This window comes from Ranitomeya variabilis, chromosome 5 (assembly GCF_051348905.1).
Source record: "Ranitomeya variabilis isolate aRanVar5 chromosome 5, aRanVar5.hap1, whole genome shotgun sequence".
Taxonomy (NCBI): domain Eukaryota; kingdom Metazoa; phylum Chordata; class Amphibia; order Anura; family Dendrobatidae; genus Ranitomeya; species Ranitomeya variabilis.
In genome coordinates this window covers 489,345,541-489,368,253 of record NC_135236.1, presented here as the reverse complement: position 1 = coordinate 489,368,253, position 22,713 = coordinate 489,345,541, and the positions used below count along the sequence as shown (strand labels likewise).

The following is a 22,713-nucleotide window of genomic DNA, read 5'->3' as shown; positions in this document are numbered from 1 at the left end:
CGCGGTCTGCCTGTGTTGTCAGGCTATTAAACGGCTGCTGATCATGAACTGTTTTATCTTCAGGAGCATGCTGCTCCCCAGCCTTCCAGCTTCTTGATTGTGGGGAGCAGAGCATGCAATATCACCTCTTTGACTGACCGTACAGTTCTGCTTTCTGTCATCCAGAATTGTACACCTTCCCGAAGCAGCCTGTCTCTTGAGACTTGTGTGCCATCATGATCATGATCTTATCAGTGAGGGACAGGGACTGCAAACTTGTGAAGTGGTTGCAGTGGTTTGACAATGGCGAGTGGGTAAGTGAGTGAGGGATGAGTGCAAACCTGAGCAACCCCTAGATCTGAATTTAGATCACAATCAGTGGAGAGTCAAAAGGGTTTTAAGGCCAAGGAGGTGAGCTACTCCTAAGGGTACCGTCACACAGTACCATTTACATCGCTACGACGTCACGATTCGTGACGTCGTAGCATCGTATGATTATCGCTCCAGCGTCGTAGACTGCGGTCACACGTTGCAATCACGGCGCTGGAGCGATGCCGAAGTCCCCGGGTAACCAGGGTAAACATCGGGTTACTAAGCGCAGGGCCGCGCTTAGTAACCCGATGTTTACCCTGGTTACCAGCGTAAACGTAAAAAAAAACAAACAGTACATACTCACATTCCGGTGTCTGTCCCCCGGCGTTCTGCTTCTCTGCACTGTGTAAGCACAGCGGCCGGAAAGCAGAGCGGTGACGTCAGACGTCACCGCTGTGCTCGCTTTCTGGCTGGCCGGCGCTCACAGTGCAGAGAAGCTGAGACGCCGGAGGACAGACACCGGAATGTGAGTATGTACTGTTTGTTTTTTTACGTTTACGCTGGTAACCACGGTAAACATCGGGTTACTAAGCGCGGCCCTGCGCTTAGTTACCCGATGTTTACCCTGGTTACAAGCGAACACATCGCTGGATCGCTGTCACACACAACGATCCAGCGATGTCAGCGGGTGATCAAGCGACGAAAGAAAGTTCCATACGATCTGCTACGACGTACGATTCTCAGCAGGATCCCTGATCGCTGCTGAGTGTCAGACACTGCAATATCGTATGGATATCGCTAGAACGTCACGAATCGTACCGTCGTAGCGATCAAAATGGTACTGTGTGACGGTACCCTAAGTTGCGAAGAAATCTCCACTGGCCTTAGTGTAGAACTAACATATAAGAACTCCATATGTTCAGCCGCCACTCCAAGACAGCAGCAGTGGACAGTCTCCTTGACAACTAGCTAGTTAATTGCAAACTTGGTTAGTTTAACTCTAACTATACCTACTCTATAACATGGGAATAACCCTTTAATTGAAACATTTCCTATTCCTAACATTCAGGATAACTCAGAGATATTTGGATATCCATCACTTTATATGTAGCCATTGCATACTTAATAAACATTTAAGAAGAGCTCATTGATATGACATTTAGTGTCCGCCCCTCCAAACAATAGACCGATACTATACTTACACCAGTTGTAACTAAACTACATCCTTCTCCAATGCTGGTCTCAATGTATGACCGTTCTTCAGCAGTAATGGAAGGATGAGCAGCTGGGCTCTCTGTAGCATGTAGCAACCAGAACACGTACCAAATCATTCCAAACATTCCTGCACCACAGAGGAGTATGGATTAGTATGGTCACTATAAAATAATCAGTGTAGTACCTCTGTGCATGCAAAAGCTGACCCAAAATACATGGATCCACAAAATGTTGTTTCTAAGTATCCAGATAAGGCCGGGGACACACACAACGTATAAAAATACGGTCCATTTTACACGAACGAGAATCGCACAAATGTTTGCAAAACAGTGATCCGTGTGCAGTGCGAGGATGCGATTTCCTCGCATCAAATTATCCGTGTGTCATCCGTATGGCATCCGTACGGCGATATTTTCTCGCCGACTTGCAAAATGGACATAGAATGGATCCATGGCCTCAAATATTAGTAAAAACATATATACAGTCTAAATCTATAATATAACGCTGGGAGCATCACTCTGTCCGAAGCCTTTATAGACTGCGCAAGCGCCGGCGCAGTCTGGACCCCACAGAGTGACGCTCCCAGGAGATCGCGGTATGCGTAAGCACTGAACGCACACCGCGATCTCCAACGGAGAAGCAGGGACGTGCCAGGAGGGTGAGTATGCTATATTTACCTGTCCCCGTTCCATCGATGCGCGCTGCTCTGTCCTCCACATCCTCTGCCTGTGACAGTAAGTTCAGAGCGCTTAATGCGCGCCGCCCTCTGACTGAACAGTCACAGCCAGAGGATGTGGAGGATGGAGCAGCGCGCATCGATGGAACAGGTAAATATAGCAAGTGCCGGGGGCCTGAGCTAGCGGCGACTCCGGCACCTGACCCCCACAGCGCACCGGTGTCCCCGCCTGCTCAGGCCCCCAGCACTCACCACAGCCACGCACAGCCGCCCGCACTCACCACAGCCACGCACAGCCGCCCGCACTCACCACAGCCACGCACAGCCGCCCGCACTCACCACAGCCACGCACAGCCGCCCGCACTCACCACAGCCACGCACAGCCGCCCGCACTCAGCACAGCCGCCCGCACTCAGCACAGCCGCCCGCACTCAGCACCGCCACGCACAGCCGCCCGCACTGAGCACCGCCACGCACAGCCGCCCGCACTCAGCACCGCCACGCACAGCCGCCCGCACTCAGCACAGCCACGCACAGCCGCCCGCACTCAGCACAGCCGCCCGCACTCAGCACAGCCGCCCGCACTCAGCACAGCCGCACTCGGGCAGTAGAGCCGGAGAGAGAAAGATGGGAGCAACATATGGCAGAATGGAAACAGGAGCAGGCAGAATGGGTGCAGCACATTACAGCAAAATGAGGGCGCAGGATGGGAGCAGCGCATGATAGAATGGGGGCATGGGATGGGAGCAGCACATGACAGAATGGGGGCGCGGGATGGGAGCAGCACATGACAGAATGATTGCGCACGATGGGAGCAGCACATGACAGAATGGGGTGCAGGATGGGAGCACATGACAGGATGGGGCGCAGGATGGGAGCACATGACAGGATGGGAGCAGCACATGACAGGATGGAGGCGCAGGATGGGAGCACATGACAGGATGGGGACACAGGATGGAGCAGCACATGATAGGATGGGGGCGCAGGATGGAGCAGCACATGACAGGTTGGGGGAGCAGGATGGAGCAGCACATGACAGGATAGGAGAGCAAGATGGGAGCAGCACATACCAGGATGGAGACCATATACCAATATAAATGCTCGCCACCCGGGCGTAGAACGGGTTCAATAGCTAGTATATATATATATATATATATATATATATATATATATATGTCAGTGAGACACATATATATACATATATTTATATTTCATATAGCGCTAGATAGCAGAAAAGCCGGTTATTCAATTGCCGGCTTTTGCTATCTCCCAAACCCAACAGGATATGAGACATGGTTTACAGACAGTAAACCATTTCATATCCCTTATTTTATTACATATTCCTGACTACTAATGTTAGAAGTGTATGTGTGCAAAATTTGGGGGCTCTAGCTGTTAAAATAAAGGGTTAAATCGCAGAAAAAACTGGCGTGGGCTCCCGCACAATTTTCTCCGCCAGAGTGGTAAAGCCAGTGACTGAGGGCAGATATCAATATCAATAGGTACCATGGTTATTGCCCCCCCCCCCGGCTAAAAACATCTGCCCCCAGCCACCCCAGAAAAGGCGCATCTGTAAGATGTGCCTATTCTGGCACTTGGCCACTCTCGTGTAGTGGTGGGATATGGGGTAATAAAGGGTTAATGTCACCTTCCTATTGTAAGGTGACATTAAGCCAGGTTAATAATGGAGAGGTGTCAATAAGACACCTATCCATTATTAATCCAATAGTACGAAATGGTTAATAAAACACACACACATTAGGGAAAAATTATTTTAATGAAATAAAGACACATGGTGTTGTAATAGTTTATTATACTCTCAATCCAATTGAAGACCCTTGTCACCTGAAACAAAGTTAAAATTAAAAAAAAACAATATCCCATACCTTCCGTCGTTCTGTCATGTCCCACGATGTAAATCCATCTGAAGGGGTTAAATTAATTTACAAGCAGGAGCCCTGCTAATGCAGCTGTGCTCCTGCCTGTAAACGTTGGGGAATGAATGGAAGCAGGGGAACGTAGTTACCTAGACTCGTGGTGCTGCGCCCCCTGCTGGCATAAACTCATATGAACTCGAGCGTGGGAATTTTTCTGAATCTTTTCTCACGCTCGAGTTCATATGAGTTTATGCCAGCAGGGGGCGCAGCACCGCAAGTCTAGGTAGCTACGTTCCCCTGCTTCCCATTCATTCCCCTGATTTTACAGTCAGGAGCACAGCTGCATTAGCAGAGCTCCTGGCTGTAAAAATCTTTAACCCCTTCAGATGGATTTACATCGTGGGACATGACTGAACGACGGAAGGTATGGGATATTGTTGTTTTTTATTTTAACTTTGTTTCAGGTGACAAGGGTCTTCAATTGGATTGAGAGTATAATAAACTATTACAACACCCTGTGTCTTTATTTCATTAAAATAATTTTTCCCTAATGTGTGTGTTTTATTAACAATTTACTACTATTGGATTAATAATGGATAGGTGTCTTATTAACACCTCTCCATTATTAACCTGGCCTAATGTCAACTTACAATAGCAAGGTGACATTAACCCTTTATTACCCCATATCCCACTGCTACACGGCAGTGGGAAGAGAGAGGCTAAGTGCCAGAATAGGTGCATCTTCCAGATGTGCCTTTTCTGGGGTGGCAGGGGGCAGATGTTTTTAGCCAGGGGGCCAATAACCATGGTCCCTCTCTAGGCTATTAATATCTGCACTCAGTCACTGGCTTTCCCACTCTGGTGGAGAAAATTGCGCGGGAGCCAACACCAGTTTTTTACCGCGATTTAACCCTTTATTTTAACAGCTAGAGTCCCCAAATTTTGCACACATACACTTCTAACATTAGTAAAGAGGAATATGCAAAAAAAAGGGATATGAAATGGTTTACTGTTTGTAAACCATGTTTCATATCCTGTCGGGTTTGGGAAGGATATAGCAAAAGCCGGCAATTGAGTTACCGGCTTTTCTGCTATCTAGCGCTATATGAAATATAAATACAGTATATGTATATATATGTGTCTCACTGACATATATATATATATATATATATATATATATATATATATCTACCTATACTATGTGTAGACATTAATTTTATTTGTTCTATTCTAACCTGTCAGTGTGATTTTACTGTACACCGCGCTGAATTGCCGTCTTTTCTATAGAACACCGGTGCGTATTTCTCGCAAGCCACACTGATGGTCCATGTGTAATCCGATTTTTTCTCCCCCCATAGACTTTCATTGGCGATTCTCGGCTGAGATACGCTGACAATCGCAGCATGCTGCGATTTCACTCGGATCCTGAATGCGGCCGACAAAACAACGGATAATAGGAGCTACCCCACAGATTAACATTGAGCCGAGTGCTATGTGATTTTTTATCGCATTGCTCTCGGCCGTATTACGGTCTAGTGTGACTCCGGCCTAAAGGAGTTGTCTGGTTTAGAAACCCCATTAACTACGGTAATTCTGTATTAGAGAATACTGACTGAAGAGGACGCAACGGGTTGGGACAGAATGTGTGGGCTGCAGCCGATCCTCGGCCACTAATTGACTGTTACACTTACGTGATGCCCTCCAATGGATGTTCACGTCAAAAGACAGGCTAGTGCAAAGGACAAACGGGTGCATGTGCTTCTTGAATTTTATGCAAAAAAAAAATGCTCTTCTTTTTGTCTTTAACCTCTTTTTGCGACATTTCAGCAAAGCAAGTTTCACAAAAAATAAATTGCATCAAAATAACTTGCATACATAAAATCACTCCGGAAGAAATATGAGTACATTTGTGCAACTTTTTTTTTTTTTAAAGTTACATTTGATGTGTAAGTCTAAAATGTCTGGAAAAGTTATATTGATAGTAAAATCAGAAAACTGAACAACAATAAAAAAAACTTTAAAAAATGTGTAAATTGTTGGATGAATTTTTCACAAATTAAAAAGGCACTAATTGAGAGGTGTTCACAATTGTTGAGAAGACAATTATGATTGGAGCCATTTGTCTCCCTAACAGAATTTCTTCAAATTCCCTAAGCAATATGTTTTTTTTTTATTACAGGGACTCTGTCAGCACAGAATGAACAAAGTCATGCCGCTCTGGGGCTTCACAGCATGGCCAACCTTTTAAATACACTTACCCACCTGGTCGCTTTCTCTCAATTTCTACCCCCCTTCTTTGATTGACAGCTTTGGCTTCAGAGCGCAGAGAAGGGTGGAGATTGACAGAAACCAAGCAGGTGGGAAGGTGCGTGTAAATGATTGGCTCCGCCATGACGCACCAAGAGCCTGTACTTGGTTTGAACAGCCAGCCCCTTTAAGCGAAAAACAAAATACAAGTTGTCTTTTTTTCTATTCAGGACAGGGATCATCCACCTTCAGTACCCCAGCTGTTAAACTATAATTCTCCAACATACCCTGAGAGACGGCTACGAGTTACAGTCCCAGTTTTTATACACATATATAAAAAAAAACAACTTACCATAAATGTAAAATACAGAGGACCAACCGATGTATTGTACAAGTATCCCTGCTAATGGCATTGCAATTACTGCACCAGCATAGGAGCCTGTAATATAAAGGTAGCAAATGAAACAGTATTTAAAGGCACCCTGTCATGTCCCAAAATGCTATAAACCTGCAGTTATGGGGTTAAACTGCAGGCTACTGGCATTCTAAAGCTGTATGGTTGCTGTACTGAAAGCTCAGATGCCCGGAGTAAATTAACTTGATTCCTCCCGGCTTTCAGTCATAAAGACACGGCTTCAGTCACTGCTTAGTACACAGTGAGTGGCAACGGTAACCATGTTATTGACTGAAAGCCAACAGTGCATCAGTACAGAGCCAGCTGTCAGTCAGTGATGGAGTGTAGTTACAGCCGCCGCTCACTATGTGCTGAGCCATGACTGAGGCTTCAGCCTACATGACTGAAAGCTTGAGGCTGCCAGGAGGTATAAAGTTAATTTCCTCCTAACAGCCAGGTTTTCAGTGCTGCGGTTGCAAGCTTCAGTATGATATTAACAGTATGAAGCTGCATATTAACCTCCATTAGTTTTTGACATGACAGGTTCTGTTTAGTGATCGTGTCTTTGACATGGGCTCACACACCGAGCCCACATCTTTCCCCGCATTTGATGGCTAATTTAATCAGCCATCAAGTGCCTCTAACAGCCACAGGTGGAAAGGTGTTCCGCCTACAGCTGTTAAACAGTTAAATCCAGTTGTTAATCACTGACAGCAGGATTTAGTACACGCTAGCCGGAAGCGCGTCACAAATCCTGCCCATTGGCACCCCTGTCACTTGATTGCGGGGTGCCAATGGGTTGTTATGAGAGCCAGGGGTCTGCAGAAGACCCCCGTGCTTTTCATTATGATACTCCTGTGAACGTCGGCTCGTGGTCGGCATTCGTAGGAGTGTGAAACTGTGATTTCTGATATACATAGCAGGGATGAAGCACTGCTATGTATAGTACAAGCAATCAGACAATTGCAGCTTCAAGTGTCCTAAGGGGGCTATTGAAGTCAGCAAAAAGTGATAAAAAAAAAGTTTTTAGAAGTATGAAAAAAAAATTAAAAACCCCACAAAAGTTCAAATCACCCCCCTTTTTCCCCATTGAAGATAAAACAATAATAAAAAAATCCACATAATTCGTATCTCTATGTTCAGAAATATACAATCTATCAAAATATAAAATAAGTTAATCGGATCGGTAAACGGCCTCACGACAAAAAAATCGAAACACCAAAATTATGTTGTTTTGGCCTTCCCAACAATGCAAAAAAATGCAATAAGAGATGATCAAAACATTGTATCTATCCCCAAATTGCATTAATAAAGGCGTCAGCTCGGGGCATAAAACAAAAAGTCATCACACAGCCCCAGATCCTGAAAAATGAAAACCCTACGCGTATTGGACAATGGCAACCAAAAAATTTTTTTATTACAAATTTCCAAATTTTGTTTCACCACCTAATTAAAAAAACTGTAAATGTTTGGTATCTGCGTAATTGTACTGACCTGGAGAATAATGTTTTACCGTATAGTGAACACAGTAAATATAAAAAGCAAAAACTTGGGATTGTGGAATTGCACTATTTTTGCAATTTCAACACATTTGGATTTTTTTCCCATTTTCTAGTATATTACGTGATAAAATAAATGGCGTGGTTCAAAAGCACAACTTGTCCTGCAAAAACAAGACCTCATACAGCTATGTGGGCAGAAAAAAAAAGTTATGGTTCTGGGAAGTAGGGGAGGAAAAAGCTAAAAGGATAAACGCCAGGTAGTAAATGGGTATTACAACAATTGCTTATTAAGTAATAAGAAACATAGTGGAATATACATATAAGACATATATGTCTTGCTAGCCACTTCTGGCTTTAGCTGCAAAATGCACCAAAAATTGCAATGGTATTTTTGTTTTTGTTTGTTTTTTATGTTGTATGTACTTTCACCTTGGCTGTTATAAAATGTGTATTTTTATGTGTTTTTTGTGTGTGTTTCTATGCTTTTTTCTTTTTCTTCATTTTACTTTAAAAAGAAAAAAATGTGCATACTCTTTCCTTGCCTGAATTTCAACATGTCCAATCCTGTTTCCCCATGTTAGGTAACTTTCTCCCCATGGAAATAAACATACATGCTCAGCAAAGGCAAATACACTGTACATGATTTTTATGAGTAGTAGTGGAAAGGGGGTTAACGAAAAGCAAATTGTCTAAAAGAAAGGCCGTATTACCACAAAACGAAGTAGTTGCTAGTCTGCTTCTCTCCAAAGGTGGTGCCCATTTACTCCACATCCCATGGCATGCTGGATATGTCACACCCTAAAAATATATATCATATACTCAATATGTATATTAATATTTAAAATGAACCTGAAAGCTATATATTTGACTATAATTACATCATATCCACCTACCTCAACAAGGCCTTGTAAAACACGGACACAAATAACACATCCAAAATGAACTTTTGCTGCAGACGGTATCAACATATTGAAGATGGACGTTAAAAAAATAGCAGCACCAAATACCCTACAAGATAAAAAAAAATAGTTTAAAGTGTTTTTATTTTTAAGTTATATAACTTTTGTATTGTTTATAAAATATTAAGTATTTTTTTTATAATTTATAATCACTTTTTATTAGACTTCATCCATATCTGCTCTGTTCTGCCTAACAATAAAATTAGAAGCAGCACTGGATCTATGACACAATGGACACCAGCGGCACCCAATGGATCACATTGACTATAATACGGTCTTTTGGGTTTTCATAATAGTATCAGCCATTTTACTAGATAAAAAGTGCAGCATGCTGGCCAGATCGGCTACAGAGACTCGTAACGTAGATATAGATGTAGTTGACTTATCTTTTATGGTTATAAAGAGCATAGTTTTCAACTATATTCATGTTTAAAACGAACTTAGCATTTTGGCAGTTACTAGCATGCAGATTATGTTGTTAGGCACGTCAGACAACAGAATGGAGCTATTCCACTACCTGTTTTTAAGGGAAGTCACCAGAAATTTGAAAGAATCTATGAATAAATGGAGCAAATGAGATAAAATAACTGAAAAATAGAGATGAGAAGATCGATTCGCGGGACTTCGATCGAGCGTCCAGGTCAGTGGTACCTGGCGGGTAGATGAGAAACCCATGAATCTCTTGCCTTCCGGCGGCCCCAGCGCAGCATTTGATTTGTCAGTAGAGATGAGTGAACGCGAACTGTAAAGTTCGGTGGTCATACAGAACACCTAGTGTCTGGTGCTGAACTCTGAACATGTACTTCTCCCAGAAATGAGAGTATGCGAGAGAGAGAGAGAGACTTATGCAAACCCCTAGCCCTTACTATGGCCATTTTACAGCACCAAAGTTCGGGTTCCCATTGGCTTCTATTCGGTTTGGGTTCGTTGAAGTTCAGGTCAAGTTCTGGTACCCGAAAACAAACTTTGGACTATAGTCGATTGAACCCGATGAACCCAAACATCAACGGATCCGCTCATCCCTATTTGTCAGGGCTTGTGCAACGTCATCTGTGTGACGTGATGCACAGATGACATCACATCAGCCCTGGCTAATAAAAAGCTAAGCTGGAGAAGCCGGAAATTAAGAGATTCGTGGATATCTCTTCTAACCACCAGGTACCACTGACCTGGACACTGGACAGGAGTCCCATGAATGGATCCGCTCATATCTACTTAAAAGGTATACAAAAATAAGTTACTCAACTATTATGCTCGCTTAGACTATGAAATGTTGTTTTAATTAGAATCATCCTGAAATATTATTCACCAAGAATCATGCCAATGACAGCGGGGACTGTACAAACCGAAAACTCAAACATAAAAAGTGCAGAAACTGGATGTGTCTCAGCCTCATTAACATCCCTGGTATTTGCAGCCGGCTACTGATGAACCGATTCTGAAGGATCTGGCTTTACAAACCCCCAGCATTTACAACCACGACATATAGAAAGGGGTTTATTTTGAGATGTCACAGACGTTTTACCATGAAATAGCCAGGCTACATAAGGAACATACTTTGAACTAGAAAACTGTAAAAATGCCTCGGGTCTCAAGATTGGTGGGGGTCTCAGTGATCAGACCTCCAGGGATTGGGAAGTTATCTCCTATCCCACAGATAAGGGATATCTTTCAACTCCCTTTAATAAATCTTATAAGGAATACATCTCTTTGGGGAACTCATCCACTTTTTACATTACTATATAAATGTTCAACAAGTGATGAAAGTTCAAACTGTGACCTACATTTGTCACTCACTCATCATCTTTTACAACCCTCTTTGGCACAGTTTGGCCATAAACGGGTGTAAACTGCATACTATATGGGGCAATATGACATTACATGTCAAATAAATTGTGAACCATTTAATTTTCTTTCAAATGCTCACATTTCTCACTACAAAGTGAATACTTCACCAATCATGTCTATCATCAGTACGAGAACCTCAGATCACAAGACACCTTCTTCATTAATGTAAGACAATACAGTAGTTCATTAATAATTAAGTAGAATTTGGCTGTAAGATATTACCATGCATGCAGCACATTGCTCTGTTATCAGCCATGATAGATTTGTTTAGAATACCAGTGGATTCTTCTATAGAATTACTTATAAACTAAGAATAATGTCTTACCTATGCACAATCCCAAATATATAACAGATAAATGAGAAGTTTAAAAGGTGGCCATAAAATAAAAAAGAATATGAATTAATTACATAATATTTATAAATCTACAGGGTGGAATGAACAAAAATTATAAGGTAACTGTCTGTAGCAACTGATGTTTATTGTGGTCAGCAGCACCCATCCATCCATGTTTAGTGGTCTATTTCAGTTAGAAAAAAGGGGCTTATTATTCCAACTGGTTGCATCACTGAGGAAAACACACTACGCAAAAAAGAAGGATCCTGACTACAATGAGAAGCATTTGTGTCAATTCATTGCGAATTTCTCTAAATTTTTTGGATCTGAACAAATAAATAATAAAATAAATAATAAAACAAGGCTCTCCTGACCCTGGAGTGACAGCAGGCTCGGACTGGCCCACAGTAGGACAGGAGAATCCTCCAGTGGGCCCCAGTGCAGGAGAGGCCACCACCCTCTTATATGAGCAGTACTTCGCACAATACACTTGATTCACTATGTACAGACAGAGGCACCATCCAATTTATTTAACAATCAACCTATCTTATTGCTGTAGAAATTTGTGAATGAAGATAAAGTCATACAGTAGGTACGGAAAGTATTCATACCCCTTTAAATTTTTCACTCTTTGTTTCATTGCAGCCATTTGGTAAATTCTAAAAAGTTCATTTTTTTCTCATTAATGTACACTCTGCACCGCATCTTGACTGGAAAAAAACAGAAATGTAGAAATTTTTGCAAATTTAATAAAAAAGAAAAACTGAAATATCACATGGTCATAAGTATTCAGACCCTTTGCTCAGATACTCATATTTAAGTCACATGCTGTCCATTTCCTTGTGATCCTCCTTGAGATGGTTTTACTCCTTCATTGGAGGCCAGCCGTGTTTAATCAAACTGATAGGACTTGATTTGAAAAGGCACACACCTGTCTATATAAGATCTCACAGCTCACAGTGCATGTCAGACCAAATGAGAATCATGAGGTCAAAGGACCTTCCCAAGGAGCTCAGAGACAGAATTGTGGCAAGGCACAGATCTGGCCAAGGTTACAACAGAATTTCTGCAGTACTCAAGGTTCCTAAGAGCACAGTGGCCTCCATAATCCTTAAATGGAAGAAGTTTGGGACCACCAGAAGTCTTCCTAGACCTGGTCATCCAGCCAAACTGAGCAATCATGGGAGAAGAGCCTTGGTGAGAGAGGTAAAGAAGAACCTCAAGATCACTGTGGCTGAGCTCCAGAGATGCAGTGGGGAGATGGGAGAAAGTTCCACAAAGCCAGCTATCACTGCAGCCCTCTACCAGTCAGGCCTTTATGGCAGAGTGGCCCAACAGAAGCCTCTCCTCAGTGCAAGACATATGAAAGCCCACATAGAGTTTGCTAAAAAACACATGAAGGACTCCCAGACTATGAGAAATAAGATTCACTGGTCTGATGAGATGAAGATAGACCTTTTTGGTGATAATTCTAAGCATTTTTTTGTGTGGAGAAAACCAGGCACTGCTTATCACCTGCCCAATACAATCCCAACAGTGAAATATGGTGGTGGCAGCATCATGCTATGGGGGTGTTTTTCAGCTTCAGGAACAGGATGACTGGTTGGCATTGAAGGATGCATGAATGTGACCAAGTACAGAGATATCCTGAATGAAGACCTCTTCCAGAGTGCTCTGGACCTCAGCCTTGGCCGAAGGTTCACCTTCCAACAAGACAATGACCCTAAGCACAGAGCTAAAATAACAAAGGAGAAGCTTCAGAACAACTATGTGACCATTCTTTAATGGCCCAGCCAGAGCCCTGACCTAAACCCAATTGAGCATCTCTGGAGAGACCTGAAAATGGCTGTCCACCAACGTTCACCATCCAACCTGACGGAACTGGAGAGGATCTGCAAGGAAGAATGGCAGAGGATCCCTAAATCCAGGTGTGAAAAACTTGTTGCATCATTCCGAAGAAGACTCATGCTTCTACTCAATACTGAACAAAGGGTTTGAATACTTATGACCATGTGATATTTCAGTTTTCTTTATTAATACATTTGCAAAAAGTACTACATTTTTGCTTTTTTTTCAGTCAAGATGGGGTGCAGAGTGTACATTAATGAGAAAAAAATGAACTTTTTTGAATTTACCAAATGTCTGCAATTAAACAAAGAGTGAAAAATGTAAAGAGGTCTGAATACTGTCCGTACCCACTGTATCTGCATATAGCTAAAAAGTGGGGCCCTGGAGTTGATGTTAATGGTGGGCCCTGGGCAGCCCAGTCCGACACTGAGTGACAGATTCATATATTTCTATGAGGCTGTCACGCTTGGGTCTGGAAAACCGTGACCACTCCATGCATTAGCAGTCCATGCTTGGACCAATTTGCACGGACCTCTGCATGACCCCTTAGGCCTCATTTACAGGTCAGTTTTCCATGTACAAGTGCTATCCATTCTTTTTATGGGTAGCACTCATAACTATGATAGTCTACGGGGCTATTCACATGTCAGATTTTTTTTTCCTCAGACCAAGTCTTCTGTGCAAAATAGCGTACACATGTATAAAATTGATCCAAGTGTCAGATCAAAATTGGCAACACAAATTTATGGATCATTGAAAAAATCTGACAGCAGTTGGATGTCATTTGTGTGCTGTCCATTTATGAATGACTGACAAATAGAAAGAGAAACATTTTTTTCTTATCCATGAAAAAAACTGACAAAACTCTGACCAAACACAGATATAAATCTGATAGAAAACTCAGATGAATATGACTGTTGAAACTTGGCCCTTTTTTCTCGCAAGTCAAAAAAATGACATCTGAATGAGGCCTATCTGTGTATACATCACAAGGATAAGTACTTTGAGGTATTAGACTTAAAAATTAACCATTATACTACTACACAAATAACGGCACAATATAATGCACACATATAAAGGGGGGGGGGGGGGAGTATTTAGTCAGCCACCAATTATGCCTGCAATTTACATCATACAGTAGGTAGACAACAACGATTAGAGAGTCAAAATGGAAAACAAATCCAGAAAATCACCTTGTCTGATTTGGCAAGATTTATTTTGCAAAATATGGTGGAAAATAAGTATTTGCTCACCTAAAACATGCAAAATTTCTGGCTCTCACAGACCTGTAACTTTTTCTTTAAGAGGCTCCTCTGTCCTCCACTCATTACCTGTATAAAAGACACCAGTCCGTGTTGCCCAGCGACAGGCCCAAAACATCACTGCTCTAGAGGAGATCTGCATGGAGGAATGGGCCAACATACCACCAACAGTGTATGCCAACCTTGTGAAGACTTACAGAAAACGTTTGACCACTGTCATTGCCAGCAAAGGATATATAACAAAATATTGAGATGAACTTATGTTAATGACCAAACACTTATTTTTCACCATAATTTGCAAAATAAATCTTGCAAAATCAGACAAGGTGATTTTCTGGATTTGTTTTCTCATTTTGACTCTCAGGGTATGTGCACACGTCAGGATTTCTTGCAGAAATTTCCTGAAGAAAAACGGAAATTTTCTGCAAGAAATCCGCATTTTTTTTTTGAGTTTTTTTCCCGTTTTTTTCGCGGTTTTTTTAGCATTTTGCGAGCGAAATTAGCTTGCAGAATGCTAAAGTTTTCCAAGCGATCTGTAGCATCGCTTGGAAAACTGACTGACAGGTTGGTTACACTTGTCAAACATAGTGTTTGACAAGTGTGACCAACTTTTTACTATAGATGCTGCCTATGCAGCATCAATAGTAAAAGATAGAATGTTTAAAAATAATTTAAAAAAATGGTTATACTCACCTGCAGACAGCCGATCTCCTCAGCGGCGTCCGTTCCTATAGATGGTGTGTGTGTGCAGGACCTTCGATGACGTCGCGGTCACGTGAGCGGTCACATGAGCGGTCACGCGACCAATCACAAGACCGCAACGTCATCGCAGGTCCTTCACACACACCAGCTATAGGAACCGAAGCGGCAGCATGCACCTGAGAGGCGGGAAGACTGCGGGGGGCCATCGAAGGTGAGTATATGACTAATTTTTTATTTTAATTCTTTTTTTTTACCAATTATATGGTGCCCAGTCCGTGGAGGAAAGTCTCCTCTCCTCCACCCTGGGTACCAAACGCACATAATCTGCTTACTTCCCGCATGGTGTGCACAGCCTCGTGAGGGAAGTAAGCAGATCAATGCATTCCTAGGTGTGTGGAATCCCCGCAATTCCGCAAATTTAATGAACATGTTGCTTTTTTTTCCGCGATGCGATTTTTTCGCAGAAAAAAATGCAACATTTGCACAAGAAATGCGGAATACACTGTAAATAATAGGAGGCATATGTAAGCGTTTTTTTCGCGTTTTTATCACGTTTTTATAGCGAAAAAACGTGAAAAAACGCAAAAAATACTGAACATGTGCACATGGCCTCATAGTTATGGTCTACCTATGATGTCAATTACAGGCCTCTCTCATCAAGTGGGAGAGCTTGCACAATTGGTGGCTAACTAAATACGTTTTTTCCTCACTGTAATTCCATCTATACTGCAGGCCCAAATATATAGACCAGATATCACCACTGTATAGTAACACTGTTACTGAGCAAAATGCTCTGAACAAATATCAAAATTGTAAATGGATTCTCGGTACCTTAATCACAACTTGCAGATCTGGTGCAGTGGCTCAAAAGCCCACATGGCTTTGGATACTATTTTTAATTGTCCATTTTCATTGGAAAATGCTATATTTGCTTTTTCTCTTCTCACCATTTAGGGTAAATAACACGTACCTTAAAATGGCAACAAAAACTACTATAACTTTTATTTAAAAAAAAAACAAAAAAAAAAAAACAGGCTCCCATATATCTACATCAGAAAAAAAATAAAATTATGTCTCTCGTGCAAGGACAAAACAAGTTTTAATTGTGCAAAAATTAACAAATATATATACAAAAAATGAGGGGAATAAAAACAAGAGCAAGAAGCAGCACCGCAGAGAATCCTGTAACGCAGTGCTAGTTTTAAACAAAGTGTGACCATGAGCAAAAGCTACTAGTGGGGCACCAAATTCATGTACATATATAGAGCACATACATAAGCGCGCACATATATGTATACATACGTATATACACATATGTATACAAAAAGCACATACACACATGTATATGTATATACACAGAGCACATAAACACGTACACACATGTATACACAGAGAACACACATGTATGCATAGAGCACATGCACAAACATACACACATAGAACATACACACACATGTATGCACAGAGCACATACACACATATACAGTACAGACCAAAAGTTTGGACACACCTTCTCATTTAAAGATTTTTCTGTATTTTCATGACTATGAAAATTGTACATTCACACTGAAGGCATCAAAACTATGAATTAACACATGTGGAATTATATACTTAACAAAAAAGTGTGAAACAACTGAAATTATGTCTTATATTCTAGGTTCTTCAAAGTAGCCACCTTTTGCTTTGATGACTACTTTGCACACTCTTGGCATTCTCTTGATGAGCTACAAGAGGTAGTCACCGGGAATGGTTTTCACTTCACAGGTGTGCCCTGTCAGGTTTAATAAGTGGGATTTCTTGCCTTATAAATGGGGTTGGACCATCAGTTGTGTTGTGCAGAAGTCTGGTGGATACACAGCTGATAGTCCTACTGAATAGACTGTTAGAATTAGTATTATGGCAAGAAAAATGCAGCTAAGTAAAGAAAAACGAGTGGTCATCATTACTTTAAGAAATGAAGGTCGGTCAGTCCGAAAAATTGGGAAAACTTTGAAAGTGTCCCCAAGTGCAGTGGCAAAAACCATCAAGCGCTACAAAGAAACTGGCTCACATGAGGACCGCCCCAGGAAAGGAAGACCAAGAGTCACCGTTGCTTCTGATAATAAGTTTATCCGAGTCACCAGCCTCAGAAATCGCAGGTTAGCAGCAGCTCAGATTAGAGACCAGGTCAATGCCACACAGAGTTCTAGCAGCAGACACATCTCTACAACAACTGTTAAGAGGAGACTTTGTGCAGCAGGCCTTCATGGTAAAATAGCTGCTAGGAAACCACTGCTAAGGACAGGCAACAAGCAGAAGAGACTTGTTTGGGCTAAAGAACACAAGGAATGGACATTAGACCAGTGGAAATCTGTGCTTTGTTCTGATGAGTCAAAATTTGAGATCTTTGGTTCCAAACACGGTGTCTTTGTGCGACGCACAAAAGGTGAACGGATGGACTCTACATGCCTGGTTCCCACCGTGAAGCATGGAGGAGGAGGTGTGATGGTGTAGGGGTGCTTTGCTGGTGACACTGTTGGGGATTTATTGAAAATTGAAGGTATACTGAACAAGCATGGCTACCACAGCTGTTGTGAACTCTGTTTTCGGGCTCCCTCTTGTGGTCACTGGTGGTATGGTGTGATTTTTGCTTTGGGCTCCCCCTGGTGGCTTTGTTTGTTATCCTGCTGGTCTCTGGCTATCAGCTGGTTCGTTATCCTCTGGGAGGTTCCTATATAGCTCTGTTTTACTTTCACTTGTTGCCGGCTGTCGATGTAATCAGTGCTACTCAGATTCCTTCTGACTACCTTGCTCCCAGTCCATCCAGGACAAGCTAAGTTTTGTTTGCTCATTTTTTGATCAGCAGTGTTTATCATGTTTTCTTGTCCAGCTTGCTAAAATGTGATTCCCTCGCTTGCTGGTTGCTCTAGTGGGCTGAGTTTCTCCCCACACACCATTAGTTGGTGCGTGGGTTCTTGAAATCTCAGGATGGATATTTTGTAAGGGTTTTTTATTGATCGCATAGACCCCTGCTCTATTTTCTGCTTTCTAGTACTAGTGGGCCTCTTTTGCTGAATCTGATTTCATCCCTACGTATGTGCCTTCTTCTTACTTCACCGTTAATATTTGTTGGGGGCTTCTATATCTTTGGGGATTATTTCTCTGGAGGCAAGCGAGGTCTTTCTTTCTCTTTAGGGGTAGCTAGTTCCTCAGGCTGGCTCGAGACGTCTAGGAATTTTTTAGGCACATTCACCGGCTACCTCTAGTTGTTTTGGATAGGTTCAGATTTGCGATCAGTCCAGTTACCATCTCCCTAGAGCTTGTCCTTAGTTTATTCACTTGCTGGTCTATTCGTGATCCTCAGCCACTAAGGATCATAACAGTACAGCCGGCCACTAAAGTGTTAATTGCATGGCAGAAGCAGGAGAAAAGAAGCCTTGAGATTTTTTTTTTTTTTTTTGCCGTGTGTCTAGCTGCTGTGGCTAGCTTCTCTCCTCCTCTTAATCTTGGTGTGGCTCTGAGTTCAGCTGCTGACATGGATGTCCAGAGCTTGGCTTCCAGTCTGGATCATCTTGCTGCTAGGGTTCAAAGTATTCAGGATTTTGTTGTTCACAGTCCTATGTCAGAGCCTAGAATACCTATTCCGGAGTTGTTTTCTGGAGATAGATCTAGGTTCCTGAATTTTAGGAACAATTGTAAGTTGTTTCTTTCTTTGAAACCTCGTTCCTCTGGTGATGCCGTTCAGCAAGTTAAGATTATCATTTCCTTTTTGCGTGGTGACCCCCAAGATTGGGCCTTCGCATTGGCGCCAGGGGATCCTGCATTGCTTAGTGTAGATGCGTTTTTTCTAGCCCTTGGATTGCTCTATGAGGAACCTAATCTTGAGAACCAGGCTGAAAAAACGTTATTGGCCCTCTCGCAGGGGCAAGATGAAGCAGAGGTGTACTGCCAGAAATTTCGGAAATGGTCGGTGCTTACTCAGTGGAATGAGTGTGCCCTGGCTGCAAATTTCAGAGAAGGTCTTTCTGAAGCCATTAAGAATGTCATGGTGGGGTTCCCTACGCCTGCAGGTCTGAATGAGTCAATGACTCTGGCCATTCAGATTGATCGGTGTTTGCGGGAGCGCAAACCTGTGCACCATTTGGCGGTGTCTTCTGAACAGACACCTGAATCTATGCAATGTGACAGAATTCTAACCAGAAGTGAACGGCAAAATTATAGATGGCAAAATGGGTTGTGCTTTTACTGTGGTGACTCAGCTCATGTTATCTCAGCATGCTCTAAGCGCAAAAAAAAAAAGGTTGATAAATCTGTCACCATTGGTACTTTACAGCCTAAGTTCATTTTGTCTGTTACCCTGATTTGTTCCCTGTCATCTTACCCGGTTAATGCTTTTGTAGATTCAGGTGCCGCCCTGAGTCTGATGGATTGGTCATTTGCCAGGAGCTGTGGTTTTGATTTGGAGCCTTTAAAATTCCCTATTCCACTAAGGGGAATTGATTCTACACCATTGGCTACGAATAGACCTCAGTACTGGACACAAGTGACCATGTGCATGACTCCTGTTCATCAGGAGGTGATTCGCTTTCTTGTACTGCATAATTTGCATGATGTCGTCGTGTTGGGTCTATCATGGTTGCAGACTCATAATCCAGTCCTGGATTGGAAAGCTATGTCGGTGTCAAGTTGGGGTTGTCAGGGAATTCATGGTGACGCTCCTGTGGTGTCAATTGCTTCGTCCACTCCTTCTGAAGTCCCTACGTTTTTGTCAGACTACCAGGATGTATTTGAGGAGCCCAAACTCAATTCTCTACCTCCTCATAGGGACTGTGATTGTGCTATAAATTTGATTCCTGGTAGTAAGTTTCCTAAGGGACGACTTTTCAATTTATCTGTGCCGGAGCATGCTGCCATGCGGAGTTATATAAAGGAGTCTTTAGAGAAGGGACATATTCGCCCGTCCTCATCCCCTCTTGGTGCAGGATTCTTTTTTGTGGCTAAAAAGGATGGTTCCCTGAGACCCTGTATTGATTATCGCCTTTTGAATAAAATCACGGTCAAATTTCAGTATCCTTTGCCATTGTTAACTGATTTGTTTGCTCGCATTAGGGGGTCTAGTTGGTTCACCAAGATAGATCTTCGTGGTGCGTATAACCTTGTGCGTATAAAACAGGGTGATGAATGGAAAACTGCATTTAATACGCCTGAAGGCCATTTTGAGTACTTGGTGATGCCTTTTGGACTTTCTAATGCTCCTTCAGTCTTTCAGTCCTTTATGCATGACATCTTCCGTGAATATCTGGATAAGTTTATGATTGTGTATCTGGATGATATTCTGTTTTTTTTCGGATGATTGGGAGTCTCATGTTAAGCAGGTCAGGATGGTCTTTCAGGTCCTACGTGACAATGCTTTATTTGTGAAGGGCTCAAAATGTCTTTTTGGAGTCCAGAAGATTTCTTTTTTGGGTTTCATTTTTTCTCCTTCTACTATTGAGATGGACCCAGTCAAGGTTCAGGCTATTCATGACTGGACGCAGCCTACATCTGTTAAGAGTCTTCAGAAGTTCTTGGGTTTTGCTAATTTTTACCGTCGCTTCATAGCTAATTTTTCTGGCGTTGTTAAGCCTTTGACGGATTTGACCAAGAAGGGTTCTGATGTGACTAATTGGTCTTCTGCGGCTGTGGAGGCCTTTCGGGAGCTGAAGCGTCGGTTTTCTTCGGCTCCGGTCTTATGTCAGCCAGATGTCTCACTTCCCTTCCAGGTGGAGGTTGATGCTTCCGAGATTGGAGCGGGGGCTGTTTTGTCGCAGAGAAGTCCCGATGGCTCTGTGATGAAGCCATGTGCTTTCTTTTCAAGAAAGTTTTTGCCTGCCGAGCGGAATTATGATGTCGGTAATCGGGAGCTGTTGGCTATGAAGTGGGCATTTGAGGAGTGGCGACATTGGCTCGAGGGAGCTAAACATCGTGTGGTGGTCTTGACTGACCACAAGAATTTGATTTATCTCGAGTCGGCCAAGCGGCTGAATCCCAGACAGGCTCGTTGGTCGTTGTTTTTCTCTCGTTTTGATTTCAGGGTCTCGTACCTGCCGGGTTCGAAGAATGTGAAGGCTGATGCTCTTTCTAGGAGTTTTGTGCCTGACTCTCCTGGAGATTCAGAGCCGGCTGGTATCGTTAGAGAAGGGGTGATTTTGTCTGCCATCTCCCCAGATTTGCGACGTGTGCTGCAAGAGTTTCAGGCGGATAGACCTGACCGCTGTCCACCGGAGAGACTGTTTGTCCCGGATAGATGGACCAACAGAGTCATCTCCGAGGTTCATTCTTCGGTGTTGGCGGGCCATCCTGGAATATTTGGTACCAGAGACTTGGTGGCCAGGTCTTTTTGGTGGCCTTCCTTGTCGCGGGATGTGCGTTCCTTTGTGCAGTCTTGTGGAATTTGTGCTCGGGCAAAGCCTTGCTGTTCTCGTGCCAGTGGTTTGCTGTTACCTTTGCCTGTCCCGAAGAGGCCTTGGACGCACATTTCCATGGATTTTATTTCAGATTTCCCTGTCTCTCAGAGAATGTCTGTCATCTGGGTGGTGTGTGATCGTTTTTCTAAGATGGTCCATTTGGTGCCCTTGCCTAAGTTGCCTTCCTCCTCCGAGTTGGTTCCACTGTTTTTTCAAAATGTGGTTCGTTTGCACGGGATTCCTGAGGACATTGTTTCTGACAGAGGATCCCAGTTTGTGTCTAGATTTTGGCGGACCTTTTGTGCTAAGTTGGGCATTGAATTGTCTTTTTCGTCGGCCTTCCATCCTCAGACGAATGGCCAAACCGAGCGAACTAATCAGACCTTGGAGACTTATTTAAGATGTTTTGTTTCTGCTGACCAGGACGACTGGGTTACTTTTTTACCGTTGGCCGAGTTTGCCCTTAATAATCGGGCTAGTTCTGCTACTTTGGTTTCTCCTTTTTTTTGTAATTCGGGGTTTCATCCTCGTTTTTCCTCGGGTCAGGTGGAGCCTTCTGACTGTCCTGGAGTGGATGTTGTGGTGGATAGGTTGCATCAGATTTGGAATCATGTGGTGGACAATTTGAAGTTGTCACAAGAGAAGGCTCAGCTCTTTGCCAACCGCCGTCGCTGTGTGGGTCCCCGACTTCGCGTTGGGGACTTGGTGTGGTTGTCTTCTCGCTTCGTTCCTATGAAGGTCTCCTCTCCTAAGTTCAAGCCTCGGTTTATCGGTCCTTATAAGATTCTGGAAGTCCTTGGCCCTGTGTCATTCCGTCTGGACCTCCCGACATCATTTGCTATTCATAATGTGTTCCATCGCTCGTTGTTGCGGAGGTATGTGGTACCTGTGGTTCCTCCGGTTGAGCCTCCTGCCCCGGTGCTGGTTGAGGGAGAATTGGAATACGTGGTGGAGAAGATCTTGGATTCTCGTGTTTCTAGACGGAGGCTCCAGTATTTGGTCAAGTGGAAGGGCTATGGTCAGGAGGATAATTCTTGGGTTGTCGCCTCTGATGTTCATGCGGCCGATTTGGTTCGTGCCTTCCATGTGGCTCATCCTGATCGCCCTGGTGGTTTTCATGAGGGTTCGGTGAC

At 43.1% G+C, this 22,713-nt stretch overlaps 1 protein-coding gene across 1 annotated transcript in view; it reads right to left on the bottom strand.

Annotated features, from left to right (window-relative positions):
• Window positions 1-22,713, bottom strand: part of SLC17A8 (solute carrier family 17 member 8) — a 59,050-nt gene that overhangs the window by 20,890 nt on the left and 15,447 nt on the right. Inside the window, exons 4-7 of the mRNA XM_077265580.1 lie at window positions 9,096-9,210; window positions 8,913-9,000; window positions 6,659-6,745; window positions 1,494-1,633 (exon numbers count right to left, since the gene is read on the bottom strand). Coding sequence (XP_077121695.1) covers window positions 1,494-1,633; window positions 6,659-6,745; window positions 8,913-9,000; window positions 9,096-9,210 — 430 coding nt within the window. The remainder of the gene's footprint in view (window positions 1-1,493; window positions 1,634-6,658; window positions 6,746-8,912; window positions 9,001-9,095; window positions 9,211-22,713) is intronic.